The sequence below is a fragment of the Manis pentadactyla genome (assembly GCF_030020395.1).
Source record: "Manis pentadactyla isolate mManPen7 chromosome 15 unlocalized genomic scaffold, mManPen7.hap1 SUPER_15_unloc_1, whole genome shotgun sequence".
Taxonomy (NCBI): Eukaryota; Metazoa; Chordata; class Mammalia; order Pholidota; family Manidae; genus Manis; species Manis pentadactyla.
Genome location: NW_026644588.1, coordinates 2,059,302 through 2,085,371, shown reverse-complemented (window position 1 = coordinate 2,085,371; position 26,070 = coordinate 2,059,302). Strand labels below are relative to the sequence as shown.

Sequence of the window (26,070 nt, the reverse complement as noted above, 5' to 3'; positions counted from 1 at the left end):
CAGAGATTGTTAGAATGGGTAAAAAAAGGGAATTTAAAAATATTTAAAATTAGATGATAAAACACTGTATGGCTGAAATTGTGGGGAAATTACATTTTAAATACACTTATTGTGAAATTAGAAAGGTCAAGAACAAAGTATGTATTCAAGTAAAGAAGTGTATTGTGATACAATGAGTTTTGAGAAATACTTATAAGATGTACTTACATAAATATTAAAGAAATATTTCCCAGGTATATTTGATCTTCATCCACAGTTCCTGAAAACACTGCAGAGTCTTAAAGGTGAAATGGTTGTTTTGTTACGTTAATGAGAGACTTTTGCACCCCACCCAAAGGCAGGAGCTAGAGGTTGAATCAGCCAATGGCCAATAATTTAATCAATCATGACTATGCAACGAAACCCTCACAAAAGGCCCGGAGAAGGACTTGGCACTCTCTTGTGTCCTGCTTCTCTGTTGGAGAGCGCACTTCTATACTTGGGGAAGCACGACGCCCCCAGAGCCAGGCCCCAAGCTCCATAAGGATAGAAACTGCTTTATTTGGGATCTTGCCCTGTGTATCTCTTCCTCTGTCTGCTAACTTGTACACTTTATGATATCATTTATTAAACTGGTAAATGTGTTTTCCTGATTTCTGTGAGCCACTACAGCAAATTAATTGAACTTAAGGGGGAGGTCATGGAACCTCCAATCTGTAGTTGGCAGGTCAGAAGCACAGGTAACTGCCTGGGGCTTGTGACCAGTGTCTGGAGTGGGGGTTGGAGGGCAGTCTTGTAGGATGGAGGCTTAACCTGGGGAATCTGGTGCAACCTCTGGGCAGAAAGCGTCAGAATTGAGTTGAGTTCTTGGACACCCTGCTGGTTTTTGAGAATTGCTTAGTGTCGTGTGGGAAGATCCTCCCGCACACACCCATTGGACTTGAGTCTGGGAACCTGAAAGGAGTTATAATACTGTTATTCTGCAGTGTACACTATTGTTGTGTATGGAAACACCAACACGTATTAAAGACCAATTGGACATATGCAAAATTTTTGGGTGGTATGTGGTGGGCCAGTCTCTATACAGTGAGGAATTTTTTTAACTGGATACCTACTATGTGCCAAACACTCTTATAGTCACTGGGAAGACAATACTAAACGTGACTCACACGCTGTGTGTCTTCATGGTACCTCAGGGAGAGACGAAATGGGCTGGGGGTAGACTATATAGACTACATCCAAGAGAGAATTGGTAGTTATGCAAGATAGCTTACATGCGCGCGCACACAGATTCACTCAAACTCACTCACAAATCACAGGTGCACAAAGTCACCAGGCAGAGTCCAGATCTCCACCCTACCCTCCAAGGGTTCCATCCCTAGACCCGCCCACAAGCCCCGCCCACTTCCTTTGGCTTTCCGCGGGCCCAGTGCGTCTGGCGCTCCTCTGCGACCCAATCCGCCAAGGCGAGGTCACCTGAGACCCAGCTTTTAGCTTTCTGAGCCAGACGGCGGCGCCTGCGCAGTCCGAGCGGGCGACGGCTCCTTGAAGGGCCCGGGCCTCGGCGGGCTTCTCAGAGGCGGCTTGTACTTCTGGGACGCAGAGTTGGGCTGAGACGGTCATGCCGGACCAGGAAGCACCCACAGGGGACAGGGGCAGTGATCCCCTGGCATGGAGAGGAACCGTGTCGGGCAGCCTCGGTGCCGTCGCTGTCGAGACTACATTTCCCAGGGGCCGTTGCGGCGGGAGGACGCACACACACACACACACACACACACACACACACACACACACTTCCGGGGAGGACGAAAGGTGCGGAAGTGAGCGACTCCGGCGGGTTCTGAGAAAGCCCGAGCTGGGTGGCGCCCGTGGCTCGAGTCGGCGGTCCGGTGCGCGCCTGGGGCGGCGGTGAATGGGGGCGCCTGGCGTGGCGACTGCGCGACTGACGGTGAGTGGCGCGTGTGAGACGGGGGGAGGTGAGGGCGAGTCTGTGCCGGCGCGAGGTGTGACCGACGGGGCCCGGTGAGCTTCTGCGCGTGCGCGCGCGTCCCCGCAGCGCGGGCGACCGCGTGGTGCCTGAGGCGTGGGCGTGAATAAAGGCTCGTGAGCTGCCAAGAGCTGGAGGCCGTCCCGGAGGCCGCCGCCCCGCGCACATTCCGGAGTCCTGTGCGGCCCAGGGTCCCGGGAGGCTGCCCGGTAGGGCTGGTGCGCCTGAGGCGTTTCTTCCGCGCCCCACCGCGAGGGGGCGGAACTGGACACGGCCGAAAGTCCAGGGCCTGAGGAGCGGTAAGAGCGACGAGGGGAATGTGGCTGCTGCGATGGGTGGAGGTTTGGGGGTGCGGCTCCTCGGGGCGCCCTTGCGGGAGGAGGAAGCCCTGACATCAGAGGTTTGTGGTCCCGGGAGCGCAAAGATCGCGAGGTCACCTGGGGTCAGAGCGTGGGGCTGACCCAGGGGCGTCCTGACTTGGCCCAGAACCCCCTAGCCGCCCTCCCCTCGCTGGACTTGGGGGTGCTTCCAGGGCCCCGGGCAGAAAGCGTTCCCGCGGAGCATTATCTCCGAGGGCGCCGCTGCCCCTCAAAGAGGACCTCGGTTAACCCTTGACCTGTCGGAATCCTGCCCCAGACACCGCAGCCGTGCGACTGGACGAAGGCGAGGCCGCAGCTCCGCCCGCACGTGCTCACGGGTCCGACCGGCCTGCGGCTTCGTCTCCCAGTAAATGGGCGAAACTGTTCCCACCGCTCCTCACCCCGGCCACCGCACACTCACCCGTCGGGCGGGCGCGGGGAGGGCCGGGCAGCGCCCCGCACAGCCACGTTGTCCTTGGCCTGGTCCACTGCCTGCGGTGACTTGGCCAGTGATCCCCGCGGGGGGCCAGGCTCAGGCCTAAGACCTCAGGGACGAAGGGGCAGCTGCCCCACCTCCTCCGGATGAGGGCACGGAGGCCGAGAAGAGGAAGGTAACCGCGGGTGGCGAGGCGCCAGGGCTCAGGTCGGCCCAGGCCGGCCTCTCGGCAGCGGCTGGAGGCTGGCACTCTAACCGTCCTGGGCAGTCGAGGAAACCCACCCTGGCAGCGCGGAGTGACCGCCAGGGCTCAGGTTCCCGAGCCAGCGCCTGGCGGGTGGTCTTCCTTAAGCTTTCTGATCGGTTCTCTCACGGGAGACACACGCCATAGGTTTGTGAGCAGTAGCTGAGCCCACGCCTGGCCCGCCCTGCGTGGAGCGCCCGCCCATAGAGGTGCTCAAAGTTCCCTCGCACCGTCGTAACACCGCTGTGAGCGAGCACTGCAATTGAGAGGAAAGAAACCAGAAAATTACGTTCGGTACTTTTATCCTTTTCCTAAAGGAAGAAATTTGGCTTAGAGGGGAACAAGGGGCTTCTTCAAAACTGGTTTGTCGCAAGGCGAAATGAGAGCCTGGGTGTTCGGATAGTTTTTTGGTCAGTTATCTACGAGGCACATGGATTCTTTGTTTTAACAAAGCTAATAGCTCTCTCGGGGAAGATGGCTTTCTCCAAGTTTCAGAATCTTTACAGATCTTGACCAGTTAGTTGCACAAGGTTTTATCTTCTGTTATATACTGATGTCTGCTTGAGCAAATAATTTGGGTGTAGGTTCCGGGCGGACCTAGTTTGGCGACTGAGCTCCACTTACAAGCTTTGTGACTTGTGCAGAAGAGCTTTCCTGTGTGAAATGGTGACCCTGTTCTGTATTTCACTGATGATTGTGAAGTTAAAATCAGAGTATTAATATATGCAGCATGCCCCGTACATCTGTGTTGTTAACGAATGGGGCGCTTTGTGAGAAGTTGTGCACAGCCGGAAAGCACAGAGCAAAATGGAACCCCCTCTAAATTATAGATCCCCCAGTGAGTGCCTGGCCGGGCAGGGGAGAGGGAGGCGAGGGGGTGGTGAGGGCAGAGAGAGCCGCAGGGAAGACAGGCTGTGGTCGTTACAGCCGCTCAGCCGCCCCTCACTCTGCCCCTCAGGATAACGCCCTTCTCCGGAGGAGCAGCTGGGAAGAGGAGGAGGTGATGGAAATTGAGCTTAAAGCCATGTCGCTGGTGAGTTGGTATTCCCTTTCTTCCTGAAAGTACAGTCTTGCTTTTCAGGATGTGGTGATGTCTATTTCCTTCTGAAAATTGTCTGCTGAAGAGCCCTACCCTGAGGCCTGGTTCCTGCTTCCTCCCTCTCCAATCAGTGATGCGACCGCAAGGATGGACTCAGCCCACTGCCCTCTCACAACTTACTCTTCCTCCTACTCACTATTTATCATTCAAGAAATGACCCACTCTGAGCCCTTCCCTTGTGCTCACACTTTTCCTAAGCATCTGTCAACACATAAATGCAGTCCTTAGAGGAAATTTGAGAGCCATGATCTGCCTAATTCCCAAATCCCCACCCTGGCTCTCAGAGCTTACAGTCTGTTGGTAAAGTGAAAAGGCAGCAAACATTTTTTTATACAGTGTGGCTGGTGCTGCAGGTGGAGAGTAGACTTCCTCTGGAATAGTGAGTGAGGGCCATTAATAGCCCATGTGTATTCCCTTGGGGGAATTATAAAAAGTTGCCGTTCCTCTGGACTAGAGAAGCTCTGATAGGTCACAATCTGGCAAAAGGAAATTATCTTAGCTCCTTTTTGCCTTCGTGGTGAGAGATCCTGGTACGGGATATATCCTGCGCAGTCATCCTCTCCTGGAGGGAGGAGCAGTCGGGAGGATTTGATCACAGAAGAAGGGATTCCAGAGTTGCGTCTTGAAGGAGGTAGAGGAGATCTGCAGGCACAGGTGAGATGGGTGGCATTTCGGCCACAGTATTCACAGGTTCCTCTTCCCCACCTGACTGGATCCATGAGTGTCTTAAAATGCCAGGAATGTTATGCATCCTTTTTTCTTTCTAGGATGAATATGATAATCTGTTTGATCATCCCCTTGTTATTCCATAAGCAAATTGTTGCCAGTGTTTTGCTATTCAGTGGAGAGATTGCAGTGGTCTTCCTTGTAATTGAATTTTTGCCTTCATCTGTGATTATTTTTTTGGACCAAATTCCTAATTTTTCACTTATTTGTGGATTACTTTCTCAAACTTACTGTACTCTGGGACATTTTTTAAAATTAACTTATCACTGATATACACTCTTTGAAGGTGTCACATGAAAAACAATGAGGTTACTACATTCACCCATATTATCAAGCCCCCCCATACTCCATTGAAGTCACTGTCTATTAGTGTAGTAAGATTCTTCAGAGTCCCTACTTGTCTTCCCTGTGACCACCCACACACACCGTGTATACCAATCATAATACCCCTCAGTCCCCTTCTCCCTCCCTCCCCACCTGCCCTCCCTCACTCCTCCCCTTTGGTAACTGCTAGTCCCTTGGAGTCTGAGTCTGCTGCTGTTTTGTTCCTTCACTTCTGCTTAGTTGTTATACTCCACAAATGAGTGAAATCATTTCATACTTGTGTTTCTCTGCCTGGCTTAGTTCACTGAGCATAATACCCTCTGTCTCCACCCATGTTGTTGCAAATGGTAGGATTTGTTTTCTTCTTATGGCTGAATAATATTCCATTGTGTGTATGTACCACATCTTCTTTATCCATTCATCTACTGATGGACACTTAGGTTGCTTCCATATCTTGGCTATTGTAAATAGTGCAGCGATAAACATAGGGGTGCATCTGTCTTTTTCAACCTGAAGTGCTGCATTCTTAGGGTAAATTCCTAGAAGTGGAATTCCCAGGTCAAATGGTATTTCTATTTTTAGTTTTCTGAGGAACCTCCATATTGCTTTCCACAATGGTTGAACTATTTTACATTCCCACCAGCAGTATAGGAGGGTTCCCCTTTCTCCACTACCTTGCCAGCATTTGTTGCTCCTAGTCTCTTCTATGTTTGCCATCCTAACTGGTATGAGGTATATCTCATTGTGGTTTTAATTTACATTTCCCTGATAATTAGCAATGTGGAGCATCTTTTCATGTGCCTGTTGGCCACCTGAATTTCTTTTTGGAAAAGTATGTGTTCATATCCTCCACCCAAAATTTAAGCAGATTATTTGGTTTTTGGGTGTTGAGGAGTGTGAGTTCTTACTCTGGGACATTTTTAATTTTAGTAATATTTAAACCAATAATAGAAGCTTAAGAATTCTAATGTTCTGATTAAAGTAAACTGCTTAGCTAGTGTCACCAGGAAAATTTTTTCAAGAAATAATAAAACTTGAATCATAAACTCCAAAGCTAATCAAATAAAAAATAACAGTAATAAAACTGTTTTTGTTTTGTATTAAAGGCACAATGAGAACTTATATCAAAGCAAAACACCTCTATCAGGTTTGATGCCACAAAACATGCACTATCAATGGGACTGGATTCTTAGAGCATTTTAAAATAATTTTAAGCATTTTAAATACAAGCATTATTTGTCAGAGGAAAATAATATTTTAAGAGTAGCAGAGTATAACATAAAAGTTAGTAACGCGGACTGTGGAGCCAGACTGCCTGGGTAAAGATTCTAACTCCACTAAGTAATAGATAATATCACCTTAATTTCAGTTTCCTCATCTGTAAACTGGGAATAATAATAGTACCTAATTACTAGGACTGTTGTGTGGATTAACCAGTTAATATATTTTAAATGTTTAGAAAAGTACCTGGCACATAGTTAGTGCTATATAGGCATTAACTGTGCTCCTGTTCCCCTGTATAGCTACTGTTTGCCTTTGTACCCAGTCATATGTGTGTATGTATGCATGCTGACTGACGTAAGCTGAAGAACTGCAGTATAATGCCTGATGCACAAGAAACACTGAGTATCTGGAGCCTCTTTGTTTCCAGTGGAATATTAATTAAAAAAATAATAATTTACACTGAATTTGGGAGATTCCTAGCTCTGGGTAAGGTGGGCTGACCTCACCCCACCCTGTCCTTCCCTCTGCAAAACCAGAACAGCATGTACGGAGTAGCAATGTAAGGGCTCTAAAAACTAGATAGTAGCAGGCAGATTGGGGGAAAAGCCTCAAATGTGAAGTACCACCAAACCTGCCGTGTGCCTGCCACCTGTGTCCTAATCTCTGCTGGCGTGGATTTGGTAAACACAATCTAGAAGTCAGTATTGGCGAGGATAGAAAGAACCCAGGAGAAACCTTCTAGTTCAGTCTCAAGAAAGGAGAAAGGGATCTAATGCTGGGGTGGGGAGGAGGAAATCCTACTTTAAAAAAGCCTCTGTTTTCTTTGGCCCCAGCAGTGGTGGTGGGGGTCTGCAGGCCTCTAAAGCTAGATAAGAGAAGTTTTCCCTTATAAGAGAAGCTGTGTTCCTGAGCATGGGGTAAATTCTCATTGCTTTTTTTCTGCTTCTGTCTTCTCCCTGCTTGGCCCTGCGGTAGGGGGAGGGTGGCATAGTCATAAGTGCACAGTGAAATGGAATAAGTGAGTTCCAGTTTTTTGGCTAGATAACTAAAAAAGGGAGCCTTTGGGAAATGGTAAGTACTAGAAAGATCACAGAGAGGGAGGAGCTTTGGACAACAACCACATAAAGTTGTTTATGAACTCTCCTGGGCTTACCCTAAGCTGCTCATGCATGTGTCTAACCCTAAAGAGCATACCATAGTCTGTGAGAGGCCAGCTAAGGGTTAGACCACTGTCAGGTCTTGGGCCAGCTACCGAGTGGTACACAGCAGGACAGAAGCAAGTATCAATGAAAAGGCTTTGAAAATGAGGCTGCCTTTGAAATGCAACCTGCGGAAGGCTGGTTAGAACTTAACAACCTGAACAAAATACCAGTATTCTGCATAGAATTTAAACAAGACATAAAGTCTTATCCAAAATGCCAAGGATTCAATCCAGAATTACTCAGCTAGTGAAAAACGAGGAAAATTTCAGTTCACAGAGGAAAAGGCAATCACCAGATACTAACATTGATGTGACAGATACTGGAATTACTTGATAAAGACTTTAAAACAGATATTATATAAAACAAGTAAGGGTGAACATTCCTGAAACAAATGGAAAGACAGTCCCAGCAAAGGAAGAAAATATCAACAAGGAATGAAAAATAAAATTACCAAGATAAGCTCATTGAATGGGCCTACTGGCACAGTGGAGATGACAGAGGAAAGAGCTAGTGAATTTAAGATAAATATCTAATCCACATAGCAGAGAGGAAAAAGATTAACAGAGCATCAGGGCCCTTTGGACAATACCAGAATGTTTAACATTTGTACCATGGAAATCCAAAAAACAGAAAGTGGACTGTAGAAAAAATATTTGAGGAAATAATGGCTGATAAATTCCTGAGTTTAGTGAAAGACATAAACCTGTGGATCCATGATCAGCAAAAAAAAATTAAAAAATCTCTGTCCAGAAACTTCTACTCAGACTGCTGAAAATTAAAGACAATGGAAAAAAACTTGAAAGCGGCCATAGAAAAAATTATGCTTAACATATATGGCAAAAGTAATTTGAATAACAGTGATGAAGTTCTCATCAGAAATCATGGAAGTCATAAAGAAGTAAAACAACTTTAAAGTGCTCAAAGAGAAGTACTGTCAACCCAGAATTTTGTCTAATAAAAATAGCCTTCAAGATCAAAGGTGAAATAGTTTCTCATATGAAGGAAAAGTAAGAAAACTTGTTGACAGTTCTAAAAGAATTGCTAAAGGAAGTTCTTCTGATAGAAATTACACCAGAAAGGAACTCAGAAGATGAGGAATGAAGGAAGTGAAAGGAAGGAGCGACACACAGCAGCAATTCACCGGAGAATTCCGCTTTATTAGGGAAAGGTGCTGGGTTATATAGGGAGGGGCATGGGGTGATTGTGGTGTTACTTCTACGGGGCTGGTGGCTATTGGCTAGGTGCTGGGATTGGGAGGGGGGCGAGGGGTGATTGGGCTTCAGGTGGCGCCGGCGGGAACCCAGGACCCGGAAGAGAAGCAGGAAGTTCACCATCTTATGGGTGGGGGCCCTTCATTCCCCACTTTCTCCTCTATGGGGTTGTGGACGTTGCTTTCTCTTTGACTGCTTCCTGCTGAACGGGGGCGGAGAAGGGAGTGAGGGCTTCAGAACTGGTTGGAAAGGGTTGATAGGACTCCCCACAGTAAGGACGAATAGATGTGGACTTCTTCAGGTTGGAAATCAATGAAGGTTCCCTGTAACCATAGGTCGAGGACTTGTTGATTCCAATCGTGCCAGGAGGATACGGGTGCCAGAAGCCAGGCGTCTGCGGCCATTGTTTCCAGGAACAGTTTCCAGCAGAGAGAGGGTTCCATCTCAGCATGTGTTGAGGAGGTTACGTGAGGGTGAGGGATCTTCTGTGGCTAAAAGCTGATAGTTCCTGAGTAAAAGCTGGTTGAAAGTTTGATTAGAGATTTTACCAACTTGGGATTTGATAAACTTTATTATACAAGGCAAGAAGAGACAGGTGAGGAGAATGATTATCATAGGGCCTGCAATGGGCCAGAGCCAGGTGAGGAAGGGGTTTGTTAGTATTGAAGAGAATGGGTTGGAATTGGAAGCAGAGTGGAGGCTGGAGGCAAGGTCGGTGAGTTTGGTAATGTCAGTTTCTACAATGCCGGATTCGTTGATGTAATAGCAGCACTCTTCCCGAAGGAAGACGCAGGTGCCGCCCTTTTCGGCTGTAAGCAGATCTAAGGCCCGCCGGTTTTGAAGGGTGACCTTAGCCAGTGAAGTGACCTGTCCTTGGAGAGAGGCCAGGGAATTGGCAGTGGATGTCAGGGCTCCCTCAAGTTTGGCGTTGAGATCTTTAATTGCCCATAGAGAGTGACCCAAGGCTCCCCCTGAAAATCCTGCCCCAATGCCTGAGGTGGCTAGGGAAACACCGACCATAATGGGAAGGAAAGCATCCCTTCTTGTGCGCAAAGGCAAGGGAGGTTGGAGCTCAAGGAATTCTGCCATGCTGTAAAGTGTAAGCTGTGGGATTAGGGTGATGAGAATGCAGGGTGTGCTGGAGTTGGGAGGCAGTGAGTTAAAAAGACTGCCATTGCACCAAAAGAAGTGTCCCGGTTGTGTAAAAGCCTTAGAGCCGGAGGTGGGGGTGTACATAGAGAGACAGTGAAGTGTGCTGGAGGGGGGAGGGGTTGGGCCTACACAGTGGTGGATGGTGAGATTATCTGCGTATTATGGTTCCCATAGGGGTATGTCCGCCAGGGGGCGGAGGGGTTGTCCTTCTGCATGGAAGGAGTAGTTGGAAATATTAAGGGGCACGGTGGCCAGCAGTGGGCGCTGTAGTGATGCGCACAAGAAACAATTGGCGGTGTTAAGGGTGTGGTTGAGAAAGATGGTGGTGTCCTGAATAAGCTGTAACTAAGAGTAGGAGGAATAAAAAGATGAAGAGGCGCCGTCAAGAGTTTGGATAATGACTTTTTCGGAATGTCCGATGTCTGATGCAACTTGAGAGATCTGGGAATGAGAGGGAACATACTCTCGAGAGATATGAAGGGTACCGTGGGGGGTCGAGGACCCCCCGTAGTAAACTGAGGCTGTGACTCCGGTGGCCCATCGAGAGTCCCAGGGATCTGGGATTGATAAGGAGAATGAGCTGTTGGGATATTTTATGAAAAGGTTGGAGGAGTAATACTGTGGGTACTAGGAGTTACCCATGTAGTGAATGGCGCAAGACCAGTAGGGACATCCCCCGTAGGTGTCTGGCCATCGCCTGCAATAGGCTTGTTTTTGGTCATAGAGGAAGCAGAGGGAGGGAGAATAAAGGTAGCTGCTAGCGAACACTTCGGGGGAGGGAGGAAAGCGGAGGTATAAAGGCTCGGAGCAGCCTTTCAGAGGGCAGTCTGATGTGGCAATGAGGGCAGTAATTTTTGTTTGATGCTGTGTGTAAGTCTGTCTGACTCTGAATCGCCATACAAAGGAGGCTGGGGTGGCGGGGAAGACAATAGGAATGAGGAAAAAAAGCGAGAGAGCAGTAAAGGAGGAAAAAGTCATGATTCAGGTATGGATGGCAAAGGGGGTGAACGGAAGATGCGGAGTTTCAAGGGATCAGAGGGATGAAGCGTAGTAGAGTAGACAGCATCTTGGGCTGTATCCGAAGGACTCTAGGTTGTGACCAATGGGTCTTGGGTATCCAGAGAAGGTGGGTCCTGGGTGTTTGGTTTCAACCTGGAGATATGAATCCAAGGGGTGACAGAGTTATGAGGCAGTGAGAGCTTGGCGGCTGAGGGTGTGCAGAGAATAACTGGGTGTGGACCTTCCCATTTTGGGGTGAGAGAGGGCCAATCCTCTGGCGGCTTATAAAACACTAGTTGGCCGGGCTGTAAGACAGGAGGGTTTTGGGAGGCAGATGGATCAGGAAGGAGCCAATCCTGATATTTCCACAATTCGGTGTGGAGGAGAGTCGTGGAAGGGCCATATTGGGAGGAATCGGTCCTTTGTGGGAAGGGAGCCCTGGGGGTAGAATTGGGCGGCCGTACATGATCTCAAAGGGTGACAAGAAGGAAGGTTTCTTTGGGAGGGCCCGAATGCGGAGTAGAGCTAAGGGAAGTAAGCGAACCCAGTCAAGGTGTAGCTCTAGAGATAGTTTGGTCAGGATGTCTTTTAGAGTCCTATTGGCTCTTTCTACTTTTCCCGAAGCCTATGGTCAATAAGGACAGTGTAGATGCCAGGGGAGTGAGAGCGACTTGGAGAGGTTCTGAATGATTTGGGCAGTGAACTCAGAGCCGTTATCTGATTGGAGGGAAGTGGGCATCCCGAACCTAGGAAAGATCTGGGTGAGGAGGATAGAGGCAACCGCAGACGCTCTTTTATTAGTGGTGGGGAAAGCTTCGACCCATCCTGAAAATGTATCTACTAACACGAGTAGGTATCTGGTACGCCATACAGGGGGCATGTTAGTGAAGTCTATTTGCCAATCTGCAGCGGGGACATTACCCCTTTCTTGATGAGCCGGGAAGGGTCAGGCCTTGAGGGGGGTATTAGGGTTAGTGCATTGGCAGATGGTGCACCTGCGGGTGATTTGGTTAAGTAGGGTTTGTCTTCAGGAGAGAGAGAAAAAAAGGATTGTAGAAAATGGATTAAGGATAGGGGGCTTGGATGGAACAGATTGTGTAAGAGGCGGAAGAGAGACCCTCTGTCCTGGGAACAGAGGGTGTCTTGTGATAAGGCTAAAACCGCAGGGGCAGACAGATCGCTGTCTGATGCTTCTTCTGATAGGGCAGTCGACCGGGCTACTCTGTCAGCTTTGTTGTTACCTCTTGTAATGGGGGAGTCGTCCTTTTGATGTGATTTGCAGTGGACTATGCCCAGTCGGTGTGGGAGTTGTGAAGCCTCTAGAAGTTTGGTAATTAAGGCTGAATTAGTGATGGAATTTCCTTTTGTGGTGAGGAGGCCTCGTTCTTTCCATACTGCTGCGTGAGACAGAATGTAGAATACGTATTTGGAGTCAGTGTACAGTGTGACAGACGTGTCCCGGGCCAGAGTGCAAGCTCTGGTGGCTGCAATGAGTTCGGCCTGTTGATTGGTTGTACCAGGGGGTAGGGCTCGTGCCTCAATGACGTCTTCGAGGGAGACTACTGCGTATCCTGCGTAATGGGTGCCCTCATGTTTAAAGGAGGACCCATCAGTAAACCAGATGAGGTCGGAGTGTGAGAGGGCTCCTTCGGAGATCGTGGAGTGGCACGGAAGGAAGTTGTGAAGGGCTTCCAGGCAATCGTGTGAGGGAGTATGAGGAGAGTAGGGTAGAGGAAGAAGAGTGGCCAGATTCAGGGGCTGGCAGGGGAGGAAAGAAATGTCTGGATTTTGGAGGAAAGAGGACAGTAAGGTCAGGAGTCTGGAGGGAGGGAGAGTCTGTAAACTTTTGTAGGTTGAGGTCTTTTAGGTGATGTGGGGACAGAATGGTAAGGGGCGCCCCAAATGTCAGTTTATGAGCTTCCTTCTGCAAGAGCTGTCCAGCGGCTAATACCTGTAGGCAGGGGGCCCATCCCCGAACTGTGGGGTTTAATTGCTTGGAAAGATAAGCTACTGGGGCAAAGGATGGGCCATAATGTTGGCCTAGGACTCCTAGAGCTTGACTGGACCTCTCATGAATGTATAACGAGAAGGGCTTCGACAAATTGGGAAGATGGAGAGCTGGGGCTTCCACAAGGGCTCCACGGAGCTTAATGAAGGAGTGTCGGGGTAAGGATAATGGTTCTTCAGGGGGGCCCTTGCTGAGGTCGTATAGGGGTCTTGCCAACAGGGAGAAGTTAGGGATCTACGCTCTAAAATACCCAGCCAGGCCTAGAAAGGAAAGGATTTCTGTCTTGGTTTTGGGAATGGGCAGGTCAGAGAGGAGCCGTTTTCTGTCTAAGGTAATGGACTTTCTTTGTTGAGATAGAAGGAATCCGAGGTAAGTGACAGAAGGGGAAGAGATTTGAGCTTTGACGGGGGATACCCGGTAACCTCTGGAAGCTAGAAGGTTAAGTAGGGAGGCAGTGTCAAGTTGAGACTGTTCCCACGAGGGACTGCAGAGTAGAAGATCGTCCACGTATTGTAATGAGGTGGACTCGGAGTGATCATGATGAAACTGTTTGAGGTCCTGAGCTAGGACCTGTCCAAAAATATGGGGACTATCTCGGAAGCCTTGTGGCAAAACTGTCCAAGTGAATTGTTCAGAATGTCTTGTGTATGGGTCCATCCAGGTGAAGGCAAAAAAATCTTGGGAGGAGGGGTCCAGAGGGATAGAAAAAAATGCGTCCTTAAGATCTAGGACTGAGAAGTGGGAGGCCGAGGCAGGGATCCGCGATAAAAGGATGTATGGATTTGGAACTAAGGGATGGATAGGGACGACGGCCATGTTGATGAGGCGAAGGTCTTGGACTAGGCGGAAAGATCCATTGGTTTTTTAGCAGCTAATATGGGGCTATTAAACGGGGAGTGAGTGGGTCTGAGGTAATTTTTGTTTAAAAGATCTTGAATGATGGGTTGGAGGCCTATGAGGGCTGAAGTGGTTAGGGGGTATTGGGCCTGACAGATATACTGAGAGGGGTCACATAATTTGATAGCGGCAGGAGGACATAGAGCCACGGAGGGGCTTGTAATGTCCCAAACTGTGGGATTTACAGGGTGTCTGAGGGCGGAACTGGAGCTTTCATTGGGTAGAGGGGGGTCGTCGGCTATGAGGGCCATCAGAATGGGAGTACTGGGGGCTGTGGGAATGGATATAGTTATGGAAACATGGAGGAGAGAAAGGATGTCCCATCCTAGTAAAGGGATGGGACACTGGGGCATAACTAGGAAGGAGTGGGAGAAAGGTATGGGATTGTCCTGGATTGTGCATAAAAGGGGGGGGTTTAATGGGAAAATCTGTTTGCCTCCTACCCCGACTATAGGAGTAATGGCAGACGTGGTAGGGCCCCGGTATTCCCGCAAGACTGAGAAGGTGGCTCCTGTATCTAGGAGGAAGGAGAGGGGGCGACCGTCTACTACTAAAGTAACCCTGGGCTCCTGTTTGGTGATGGAAATGGTCGGACAAGAAGCCCCCGAGCCTCGTCAATCTTCTTCTGCCAGCTCCACTACGGCGGGCTTAGGATGGGGGTTGTTCATCCAGCCTCCCCTTCGGGTGGTTGGGCAATCAGACCCCCAGTGGCCCTTTTTCTGGCATCTGGGGCATGGGGTGGTAGGAGATCTGGGGGAGGGGCACGCCCTTGACCAATGTCCTTTTCCGCACTTGAAACAAGCTCCTGGCGGGGGGCTTGTTTGTAGAGGGGCGCCCAGGTTGTGGTTTTATCAGCTGGGCCAACATTTGGAAATTGGCCTGATCAGCCTTTTGTTTACGGCGTTCTTTCTCCTCCTCCTGGTTATGGAAGACTTTAAAGGCCACTGTTAGGATCTCAGTCTGTGGGGTGGCAGGGCCCTGTTCTAACTTTTGAGTTTAGCTTTAATGTCGGGGTAGCTTTGAGCTAGGAAGTATGTCATAAGGACATGTCTCCCGTCAGGCGTTTCTGGGTCCAGGCTGGTAACTGTAATAGGGCTTGGGTGAGTCTGTCTAAGAACTCGGAGGGAGTTTCCTCCCTCCTTTGAATTATGTCTTGGAGCTTTTGAAAATTGACTACTTTACGAGCTGCCTTTTTCAGACCTGCTATTAAGCAGGAGACGAAATATCTCGAGAGCGGAGACCCACGGCCGTGTGATAATCCCAGTGTGGGTCTTGTTCGGGGACAGCGGTGGGGCCAGGGGGGTAGGTGGGGTCATTCCTGTGGGTTTCGGTAGTGTGCGTTTGGGCAAAGTCCCAAACTCGTCTGCGCTCTTCAGGAAGGAGGGTACTGGCCAGGAGCATGAAAATGTCATGATGTGTGAGGCTGTATGACTGGAGGGTCCATTGAAACTCCCTGATATATGTCGTGGGATCAGTGGAAAAGGAACCTAGGCGTTTCTCAAGTTGGGCTAAATCTCCTAAGGAGAAAGGGACGTGAACGCCCACGATGCCTTTGGATCCTGCTACCTCCCGGAGGGGGGCGATAATTTTGGGAGGCCCTCGAGATCGAGTCTGAGGGGGACTGAAGGGTTCAGGCTCAGTCTGTGGGGGAGAAACAGGTGATGGGGGGCAAAGACGGAGGAGGTTCCTGGGACTTAGTTAGAGGGGGGCTGAAGGCTCAGGCTCTATCTGGGGGGGGGAGGTGAGGGGGACTAAGGCGGAGGGGGTGAGGTGGGGGAGGAGATGGTGGTGGAGGAAGGGGGAGGGGCTGCTCTAGGAGAGGAGGGGGAAGGGAGTGGGCGGGAGGCTTCTGCGGGAGAGGAGGTGGAGGCTGCGGCGACTGCGAAAGGGGGAGGAGGGGTTGTGGGGGGGGTGCTGAATGGGCAAGCCTGTATGGCAGAGGTTCGTCAGCTGGGTCAAAGGTAATCGAAGAGGGACTGGGAGTGTGTGGAGGGGAGGGAGGCGGCCTGCAGGCTAGGAGAACTTGGGGCGGGGAACAGGTGGTGCAGAGGCTGGGATTTTGAGCTAGGAGGTGAAAAGCCTCGATATAGGGAATCTCTTTCCATTTTTTCAGGCGCTGGCAGTAGTTAAAAAGATCGCGAGTGATGTCAGGATCAAGAGCTCCCCCTGCGGGCCATTGGTTGTTATTGTCTAGGGGGTATGTCGGCCGATCTTGGGAGCAGTATTTATGGAGAAGTTTTGGTTTTATATCAGGCGTCAGGGAGAGGGTGGCTAGATACTTGAGCAGGCATTCAAGAGGTGAACTTCCAGGGAGGGATGAGGAGGCTCCCATGGCTAAAGGACAGAGAAGCAGACAAACAGGGGAAGACGAACGGAGACCCTCGGACTGGGAGCAGACCGCAAGGAGACAAAGGGCGTCCCTGATGGTCCTTGGTGGTCTGCGGAAACTCGTATACGAGTCGGTTTCTTAGGAAGTGTGGGTCGTCACCCAGGCTTCTCTAAGAAGGCAGAGTGCTGGAGTCCCGAGGAACCTAGTACTAGGAATTTTTGGCGGAAGGAACGAAAGGAAGGCGGGGGGAAAAGGGAGCGTTCTCATCCGCAAAGGAGTCACCTTGTTTATGGCTGTTGGAAGAGAGGCCTGAGGGTCCGCCGCAGCCGTGAATGCCTAAGGTGGGGAGAGTTCCCTCCTCGTCCCCGAGCATCAGGGCCTTGCCGGACGATCACAGTCAATGGCGCTGCGATAGCTCGGGGAAGAGCGGCCCACCCTGGGAAAACTTTACCCGAAGAGTTTCGGCACGAATGAAAGGAAGGAGCGGTGAGTGTGTTTATGACTGTTGGAGGGGGGCCTGGGGGTCCGCTGCAGCCGTGGAGGCCTGAGGTGGGAAGAGTTCCCTCCTCGTCCCCGAGCATCAGGGCCTTGCCGGACGATCACGGTCAATGGCGCTGTGATAGCTCGGGGAAGAGCGGCCCACTCCGGGGGAAAACTTACCCAAAGGCCAGAGAGGAGTGGTGAGTGTGATGAGCCAGCGCCGGAAAAACAGGACGAGGGCAAGCTGCTCCTGGTGTCTTGGGGAAGACGGGGCCCAGTTGGGGTGTCCCATCTCCCGTGTTTCGGCACCAATGAAAGGAAGGAGCGACACACAGCAGCAATTCTCCGGAGAATTTCGCTTTATTAGGGAAAGGTGCTGGGTTATAAAGGAAGGGGCATGAGCTGATTGAGGTGTCACTTCTACATATATGCTAGGTGCTGGGATTGGGAGGGGGGCGAGGGGTGATTGGGCTTCAGGTGGCGCCGGCGGGAACCGAGGACCCGGAAGAGAAGCAGGAAGTTCGCCATCTTATGGGTGGGGGCCCTTTAGGAAGTACAACAAAAATGGTAAATACATATATGTAAATACAATAGACTGCTCTTTTGAGTTATTTAAAATATCCTCAATGGTTGAAAACAAAACTACTTAGCTTAGATTTACCCAATAGAGCTGGATTTGTATGTAGGTGGTCTGGCTTCAGAGATCATGTTCTTAACTACAATAGTACACTGAGATTATGAAATTAGACAAAATGTAAATAAAACTTTTACTGAAGCATTAAGCCAAATGTTTCACCTGTTATCAGCCTCCTCCTCCTTTCTTATCCCTCCATCATCATCATAGGTCACAATTCTTGAGCACTTAGCCAGGTAATGTGCCTGTTGTTTCATGAAATTTTCACAATGCTACTATGAGGCAGGTACTAAAATTATTCCTATTTTTCAGGTGGGAAACCAAGACACAGGGAAGTTAATTAAGTCGGCCAGAATTGTCCAGCTAGTCAGTGCCAGAGTCTGAATTCTTTGGAATGATCTGATCTTTTTCTGTGATTTCATTCAAGACTGATGTTTGTTTAAAACTCATTCTTAGATGTTGATACAAGTGAAATGACAAAATAAATGGAATATCTGCCAGCAACCACAGAATGGATGATTGGCATCCCTTGCTGGTTAGGAAATTCAGTCCATGGAACAAAACAGGTTGCTTGACTGTGCTCATCTTATATGATCTCTCTGTACTTCTCAGCAGATTATCAAAAGCTAACTTTACAAATGTATTCTTTTTTCCTAACCCAAATATATTTTTACTTGAAAATTAAAGAATACTGCTAGGCATTTTTTCCTTTTAGACACACCTTTTAACATATCAAGAACACTAAGATTTCTTAGAAAATGTTCTGGAGATTGAAGTCATGTTCATCTGGTTAACATCCTTCCTTGAAACTTTCCCTTGTAGTCTTAGAGCTCTTTACTCCCTGTAGAAAAGTGATCTAGTTCCTAACATAGCTAAAATAATTCAGTACTTGATGATATTTTGTTTTGACTGCAGTGAACATGTCTTCATCAGAAAATATCTTCTCATCACCATAAAATTGGAAATGGTCCAAGAGCAGAGCGTGTGTCTCATATTTTTTCTTTTAACTAATATGTACAATGTGATCAGGCAGAAAAGGTTGTCAAGGAAGTACTATGTGACCTGGATCATTTAGACCCTCAGAGCAATTACTCTGCACTTTTTCCCCCTAAAGTGTGAACAGCATAACACTTTACCCTGGAGCCATGTAAGTGGGGGCATGAACACTGATTGACCAAGATTATATTTGTGTCATTTCAGGATTCATTGACTTTCACAGATGTGGCCATTGATTTCTCCCAAGATGAGTGGGAATGGCTGAATCTTGCTGAAAGGACTTTGTACAAGAAGGTGATGTTGGAGAACTACAGAAACCTGGTTTCACTAGGTAGGGTATCTTCCTGCTTCCACCTCCCTAAAGAAGTCTTAATGCCTCAGTAGTTTTTTATGCCTTTATCAGCATTTTCCTACAGTGTCTTCTCAATACTAGGTGGACTGGGTCATAGCTCTGGACTATCTACAGCCTAGCCAATTTTCTTATCTTGTCTTATATGTAGGTCTTTGCATTTCTAAACCAGATGTGATCTCCTTACTGGAACAAGATGAAGAGCCTTGGGTGATGAAAGGAGAGATAACAAGGGGCCTGTGCCCAGGTAAGTGCAGGCTACCTAGAGCTGGGGGAAATGGTCTCAAAATGCTCTTCTCTATTTTACTTGTTGGAAAACACCTCTCAAAATCCCTCCCAAATTGAAACTTCTGGTTCTAACACCATTTTTTCAGTGGGATCTTCTCTTCCTCACTGGTATGATACACCACCTTTACTATTACTGATTTCCTACAAATACCGCAGTCTGTTTCTGGACTCTGTTATGTTCCATTGATGTTTACTTAGTTCTGCTCAAGTACATAACTGTTGTAATCACCCCTGACTTTTCAACATTTCTGAATTCTTTAGACGAATTTGTGTTTAGTTTTTTTAATTGGTTTAGAGATTTTCCATTCTTTAAAATGTGAGTTTGTTGGCTTAACAATAGGAACTATAGCCTTGTTCATCCATTGGCTTTTAATTATCTTTCTCTTTGATGTTTTTTGTTGCTGTAGTTGTTTATTCTTGCTTTGTTGTTTACGTCTTTTTTCCCCCCTTTACACCATTCTGCTTCTTGAATTGGAAAGGATTTTAGTCCTGCAAGTTGTTACATTTATGTCTGACATATTTTTAAGTCTATATTTTAAAGTTCAACTACTTGAGATTCAAAACATCCTCTTTTAATACCCATATGGAAGATAAAGAAATTAGTTCACTAATATTATCTCCTCCTTCTTTGTCCACCATCTCCCCACTTTTATTATACTCATTGGTACTTTTGGCCCAGTTTATTTTCTTCAGATTTTTTTTTTTCCTTTCTTTGCTTCAAAGCTGTTTGGTTAAAAAGCTAAGTAAGAGACTATAGATATATATCGCAGGGAAATGAGCCTCAGGTGAGACAGTCACAGTTCATTCTGTGTCCTGTAGTGGGGCCTTCCCAGTAGGAATTTCTCAGTTTCAAGAAGATTATTGGTAGGTCACTTATAGTCCTAATGATGTACATAAATAAGAAATAATTTTAAAATAAATGAATTAAGCGTCCACGTAAAGATATTAGAAAAATAACAAAATTAAGGAAAACAAAATGGTGATATACTCCTACAGATAAAAAAGGAATTAGAAAACAGTGGAGCTAATGAAAAAAAATCATATAGGTGCTTCATTAGAAAACCAATAAAATATATAAACTGTCAAGACTAATGAGAGCAAACTCAAGAAAAGAAATAACGGTAAATAGCCACCAATGCATAGGTACTTACAAAAATCATATGAGTGTTTTCCTCAACTCTCTGTAAATAATTTGAAAACCTAGATGAAACTGGTATTCTAGGAGAATATAAATTACACTGACGCCAGAAGAGAGAGAAAATTTAAACAGACTAGTGACCTTGGAAGAAATATAGAAAGTTATGTAAGAATTGCCTCCTCCAAGAAAAGAAGCAATCCGCAGTAGTTTAACAAATAAGTTCTACAAAATCTTTCAGGAAAAATATCAGCATTGTTGGAAATGTTACATTATCCCCCCACCCCAAAAAAAGAAGAACTTTTAAATAACTGTGTTTCTGAGGACAATAACATTTGACACCAAAATCTAACCAAAAAAGCACCAAAGGAAATTATAGACAAATTTCAAGTATGAATATTGGTACAAAATCTTAAATAAGTCATTATTGAAATAATGTCATAGCCAAGGAGGATTTATTCCAGAAATGCAAGGATGGTTGCTTTGCGTAACTTCTACGCACTGTCAAAAACATAGACCTCTGTGGGCCTCAATAACTGAGTGACATGGTTTCATTTTGGGAATGAAAGCTAGCATTTCTCCTAGCATTAAATAGGAGACACTTGCTTTTTTATTATCTTTCAGAGTTGGAGTATGTGTGGATGACCAAGGAATTATCTCCAAACCAGGACATTTATGAAGAAAAATTATCCCAGGCAATGAAAATGGAAAGAAATACAAGCTATGACCTTGAATGTTCCACATTAGGGAAAAACTGGAAATGTGAAGACCTATTTGAAAGGGAGCTGGTAAGCCAGAAGACACATTTTAGGCAAGAGACAATCAGTCATATAGACCCACTTACTGAAGAAGCAGACCACTCTAACAAATCTGGGACAGTTTTTCATCTGAATAGATTATCTTATATAAAACAGGTTTTTCCCATTGAAAAGGGAATATATAATTTTGACACAGTTAAGAAAGGCTTAAAAACACATTCATTTGTGAAAAAACACAAACAAGTGTATGGAAACAAACTTTTGAAATGTAGTGACTGTGAGAAAACTTTCAGCAAAATCTCAACCCTTACTCTTCATCAGAGAGTTCATACTGGAGAGAAACCCTATGAATGTATTGAATGTGGGAAAGCCTTCAGCCAGAGTGCCCACCTTGCTCAACATCAGAGAATACACACAGGAGAAAAACCCTTTGAATGTACCGAATGTGGGAAAGCCTTCAGTCAGAATGCTCATCTTATTCAACATCAGAGAGTTCATACTGGAGAGAAACCTTACCAATGTAAGCACTGTAATAAAACTTTCAGCCAGCTTGCACATCTTGCTCAACATCAGAGAGTTCATACTGGAGAAAAACCCTATGAATGTATTGAATGTGGGAAGGCGTTTAGTGATTGTTCATCCTTAGCTCATCATCGAAGGATTCACACTGGAAAAAGACCCTATGAATGTATTGACTGTGGGAAAGCCTTCAGGCAGAATGCCTCTCTGATACGTCACCGGAGATACTATCATACTGGAGAGAAACCCTTTGATTGTATTGATTGTGGGAAAGCTTTCACTGATCACATAGGACTTACTCAGCATAAGAGAATTCATACAGGAGAAAGACCTTACAAATGTAATGTGTGTGGGAGGGCTTTTAGCCATGGCTCATCCCTGAATGTACATCAGAGAAGTCATACAGGAGAGAAACCTTATGGATGTAATATTTGTGAGAAAGCCTTTAGCTATCGTGGCTCACTTACTCTTCATCAACGAGTTCACACTGGAGAAAAACCCTATGAATGTAAGGAATGTGGGAAAGCTTTTAGGCAGAGCACACACCTCACTCAGCATCAGAGAATTCATACTGGAGAGAAACCTTATGAATGTAAGGAATGCAGCAAAACCTTCAGTCAGAATTCACACCTTGCACAACATCAGAAAATACACACTGGAGAGAAACCTTATGAATGTAAGGAATGTGGTAAGTCCTTCAGTCAAATTGCACACCTTGTTCAACACCAGAGAGTTCATACTGGCGAGAAGCCTTATGAGTGTATTGACTGTGGGAAGGCCTTTAGTGATGGCTCCTATCTTGTTCAACATCAGAGACTCCACACTGGCAAAAGACCATATGAATGTCTTGAGTGTGGGAAGGCATTCAGACAGAGGGCATCCCTGATTTGTCACCAGAGGTGTCATACAGGTGAGAAACCTTATGAATGTAATGTTTGTGGGAAAGCATTTAACCACCGTAAATCCCTTACTCTACATCAAAGAATTCATACAGGAGAGAAACCTTATGAATGTAAGGAATGTTGCAAAGCCTTCAGCCAGATGGCCCATCTCACATTACACAAAAGAATTCATACTGGAGAAAGGCCTTATGAATGTAAAGAATGTGGGAAAGCCTTCAGGCAAAGTGTGCATCTGGCTCATCATCAGCGAGTTCATAGTGGAGATTCATCCTCAGTTATCCTCTCTTTATCCCCATACCACCAAGTCCTCTAGATGCAATCTTCTAATACCTCTAGAATCCATCCACTTTTTTCCAACCCATGTTCCGTCATCACAGTCCAAGATGCAACCATCTAATTTGGATTTCTGCAGTAGTGTTATAACCCATTATCCCTCTTGCTCTCCTCAAGTGCATTTTTAACACTTAGCTAATCTTTTAAAAATAAAGACATATTCATGTTACGTTCCCATTTAGGACACTTGTTTTGAAAACTCTGTTAGATAATCCATTTAAAGGATTTGGCACATAATCCTTGGCATATTGTGACATTAAAGGGTTCCTTATGTTCAACTGCCAGCAAAATGAGTCAGTAGGTCAAGACTAAGAAACTGACAGATTGTAGAGAAAAGAGAGGGCTCTACTCTCCCAACAGGTAGGAAAGATGACCTCATTTGTAATTGAAAAGGTTTGTGATGCCCAAGGTAACAGGGTGATTCACTGCTCCCTCTGTGAATAAATGTAAGGACAGTAGCTTTCTTGATGAACTCTCATTTCACCTGGCATTTAGAAGTGAGAATGGGCCGATTAGAACAAAAGCATTTAATAGAATGTAGGACTAGCCAGGGGATAGTATTAGAAACAAAACAGCAAAGAAAAGTTGAATAGATGAGTAGCCATGAAATAAATTGGAAAAGATAGTTCAACACTTTGCCCTATAGGAAAGAACCTGCAATATTTAAATTGTGCTCGAGCATAAAATGAATACAGTGCAGCTCCCAATCTTGTTCTAGGAGACTGACAAGACTGATACCAAAACAGAACTTACATACTGCAATTCGCTTATGATTGTAGATGTTAAACATTTTTTAAATATTAAAAGATAGAGTAAATGGAAAAGTAGATATGTCTCTGTATAGAAAGACTCAGTCTAGCAGAGATATTCCCAAGTTAAATATGGAAAATCATTCATATTCCAGTGGAAATCCCAGTATAAGGTTGACAAGCTGATTCTGACCATGTGTAGAACTATGACAGGGCAAGGACTGTAGTATTCAGTTAACATTAGCTAAGCATCACTGAAGTGCCAGGTATTGCTTTAGATGCCGGTGACACAAAAGGGAGCACAATATAGAAAGGCTTTTGCCCTTAACAGATCTAGTGCGAGAAGACAACTGAAATACATATGTGATATGTACCGTGATGAAAAATTATCTAAAGAGGGAGCTAGGTAGTGCTGGGAGGGGCTGCCTTACCAACCCCAGAACATAGGGGCACTAGAGGAACGGAATGAGGAAGAACTAAAGGTAACTGTCAGATACAAGGCATAGTTAGAAGTCATGATAGTGCTAAGGTACATCACATGGAACTTGTGTTACAGGAAGAGGGAATTGACAGTTTAACAAGGATCATAATTTCATTCTCTGTAGTGATTTAGGGGCTGGTGAAGGGTTTTGGTTTTTGTTTTGTAACAGCCTTATTGAAATATAATTTACAAAGTGTACAATTTACCCATTTAAAGTATACAAATCTATGATTTTTAGTAAGTTCAGAGTTGTGCAGCCACCACAATAATTTTAGAACATTTCTACCTGAAAAGAAATCCTGTGCCATTCAGTAGTGACTTCCTGCCCTGGAGGAGTACTCTTATGTGGAGTGCCCAGAGCTCTTGGATTGCCTTTGGACTGCTGCCTACGGCAGTGTAGAAAGCCGTATGAGGTGTGCTTATGCAGAGGACAACTGCCAGAAAATGGAGCTCTGGGGCTCCCCCTTTATTTCAGCATAAAGGCTAGGGTATGCGTGCTTATCCAGGGCACGTTGCATTTTGAGACTCACTTATGTATGATAGGATTTTTCATTGCAGTGGAGACAAGATGGGTTTGTCCACTAGCATTGAGACATACAGCTTTCTGGGAAGACATACAGCCATACCTTGCATACTCCTGAAGTTCTGAAAGATTTAAGGTCTAAGTATCTGATACTAATGTAGAAGAAAAACTATTTCTGTAGCCTTGGTTTTAGGCAGACCTCAAGCATTACTCATAAGCTAGGAATTGACATTAAACATTTAAATAACATTTATGTGTGGAAAACAGAGTTAGTAGACAAGTGAGAGAGTGAAAGAAAATATTTTCAGAAGGATAACAAAGGATAATCCTAATACTCAAAGCATGATGACAAATCCGTAACATTTGCAACTCAATAGCAAAATGGACAATGCTGATGTCCAGTTCAAAGAAGATGAAATAAGAGCTAATGAAAATTATCCAGTATCACTATTCATCAAGGAAATGCAAAATAAAGTGATGCTATATCTACTTTTTCCCAATAGAAGAATGATCATAGCCAGTTTTGGTGAATGTATGAAAACAAGAATCCCATTGTCAGTTATATAAATTTCTGTATGTATATACCACTTGAATCATTATTCCTCAGAAACCGAAGTGTACAAAGGTAGGTAAATGTGTAATGGCAAAAAACAATAAAAATTTTTTTAATGGGAAACCATTGGAAACTATTAGAGTAATAGGTAAGTGGGTAAGTTAACTAAGGTGTATTCATTCAGTAGAATTATTTGCAGCTATTGAAAGAAAATAAAAGTGTATATAGCCACAAGTAAAAGTGCTGTACAAAAAAAAAAAAAATTCCAGGCCTGTATTCTAGAATAAACTCATTAAAAATTAAACATACCATACTTATCTTTCTGTTTTTTTCTGCCCAATTTTCCTAGCTTCCCCCTCTGGACTCCATCACCTCTTCTTTTCCTTTGAATAACCAGCTGTTCCCTACCATATGGTTCTGATGGGCCTGGCCAATCAAGTCTCTTTGGAGTGTGAAAGGTAGTTGGATATGTCATTTAATGGCAGCTCCCAAAGGGACGGTGCTGGTGCCCCAGCTCTGGTCTTTGGAGCCACCCCAGTTTTGTGCTTTCTAAGGCTGTGGTTCCTCAGAGTGCCTATTGTCCCTCCAGTACTTCATTTCTTGGCTTTTGTTGCTCATGTGTTTATAATTAAACTTAGCCTGTATAGAATTTGGTATGAAGATTGGGTAATAGGCAGTAGAATCTTTGGAAAATTTGAGGGGTTAGAGATTGGTTTTTAGGTGAGATGGGGCTGGCCAGACCCCCATTTCTTTTCTAGTCTAGGAATGTAACAACTCATGGTGCCCACTGTGCAAATGCCCCGCAAATTATTATTAGTTGTAGTCACCTGAGATGAATAGAGGTCTAGGGTCCTGGATAGTGGCAGTTTAAAGAGGAAAAGGAATGCTAAGTCCAAAGAGTGTATATGATGCTGGTGTCTGACTACTTTGGGTAATTTAGAATTCAGATCTTGAACTTCTAGCATCAAGGCAAAAAACTTCAACTAAGAGTCTTTGTATATTGAGGGATGTCTTATACTGTTTGAAATTATAGGGTTAAGATTGCTCAAAATCTAATTTAGAGATTCCATTCATTGGTTGCTAAGGTAGGATGCTGATTAAATTCCATATTTTATTGTACAATGGTTGTTAAAGACTCCCTCCCTCACGAATTCCTATGTTAAATCTCTAAGCCCCAATGTGACTGTATTTGGA

General features: G+C 45.8%; 1 protein-coding gene across 6 annotated transcripts; it reads left to right on the top strand.

The window, feature by feature from the left end:
* Nucleotides 1-1,776: 1,776 nt before the first annotated feature.
* ZNF470 (zinc finger protein 470) lies at nt 1,777-23,007 on the top strand. Of its 6 annotated transcripts, none has more exons than XM_036926370.2 (6): nt 1,791-2,265; nt 3,650-3,843; nt 3,964-4,038; nt 18,491-18,617; nt 18,787-18,882; nt 20,683-23,007. In XM_036926370.2, the coding sequence occupies exons 3-6, from the start codon at nt 4,009-4,011 to the stop codon at nt 22,548-22,550; spliced, it is 2,121 nt and encodes a 706-aa protein (XP_036782265.1). In that variant the 5' UTR covers nt 1,791-2,265; nt 3,650-3,843; nt 3,964-4,008; the 3' UTR covers nt 22,551-23,007. The 6 variants fall into 6 exon arrangements, with proteins under 6 accessions (XP_057352412.1, XP_036782265.1, XP_057352413.1 ...); XM_057496430.1 differs by lacking the exon at nt 3,650-3,843 and adding an exon at nt 2,499-2,692; XM_057496429.1 differs by lacking the exon at nt 3,650-3,843 and having other exon boundaries at nt 1,777-1,927.
* Nucleotides 23,008-26,070: the final 3,063 nt, after the last annotated feature.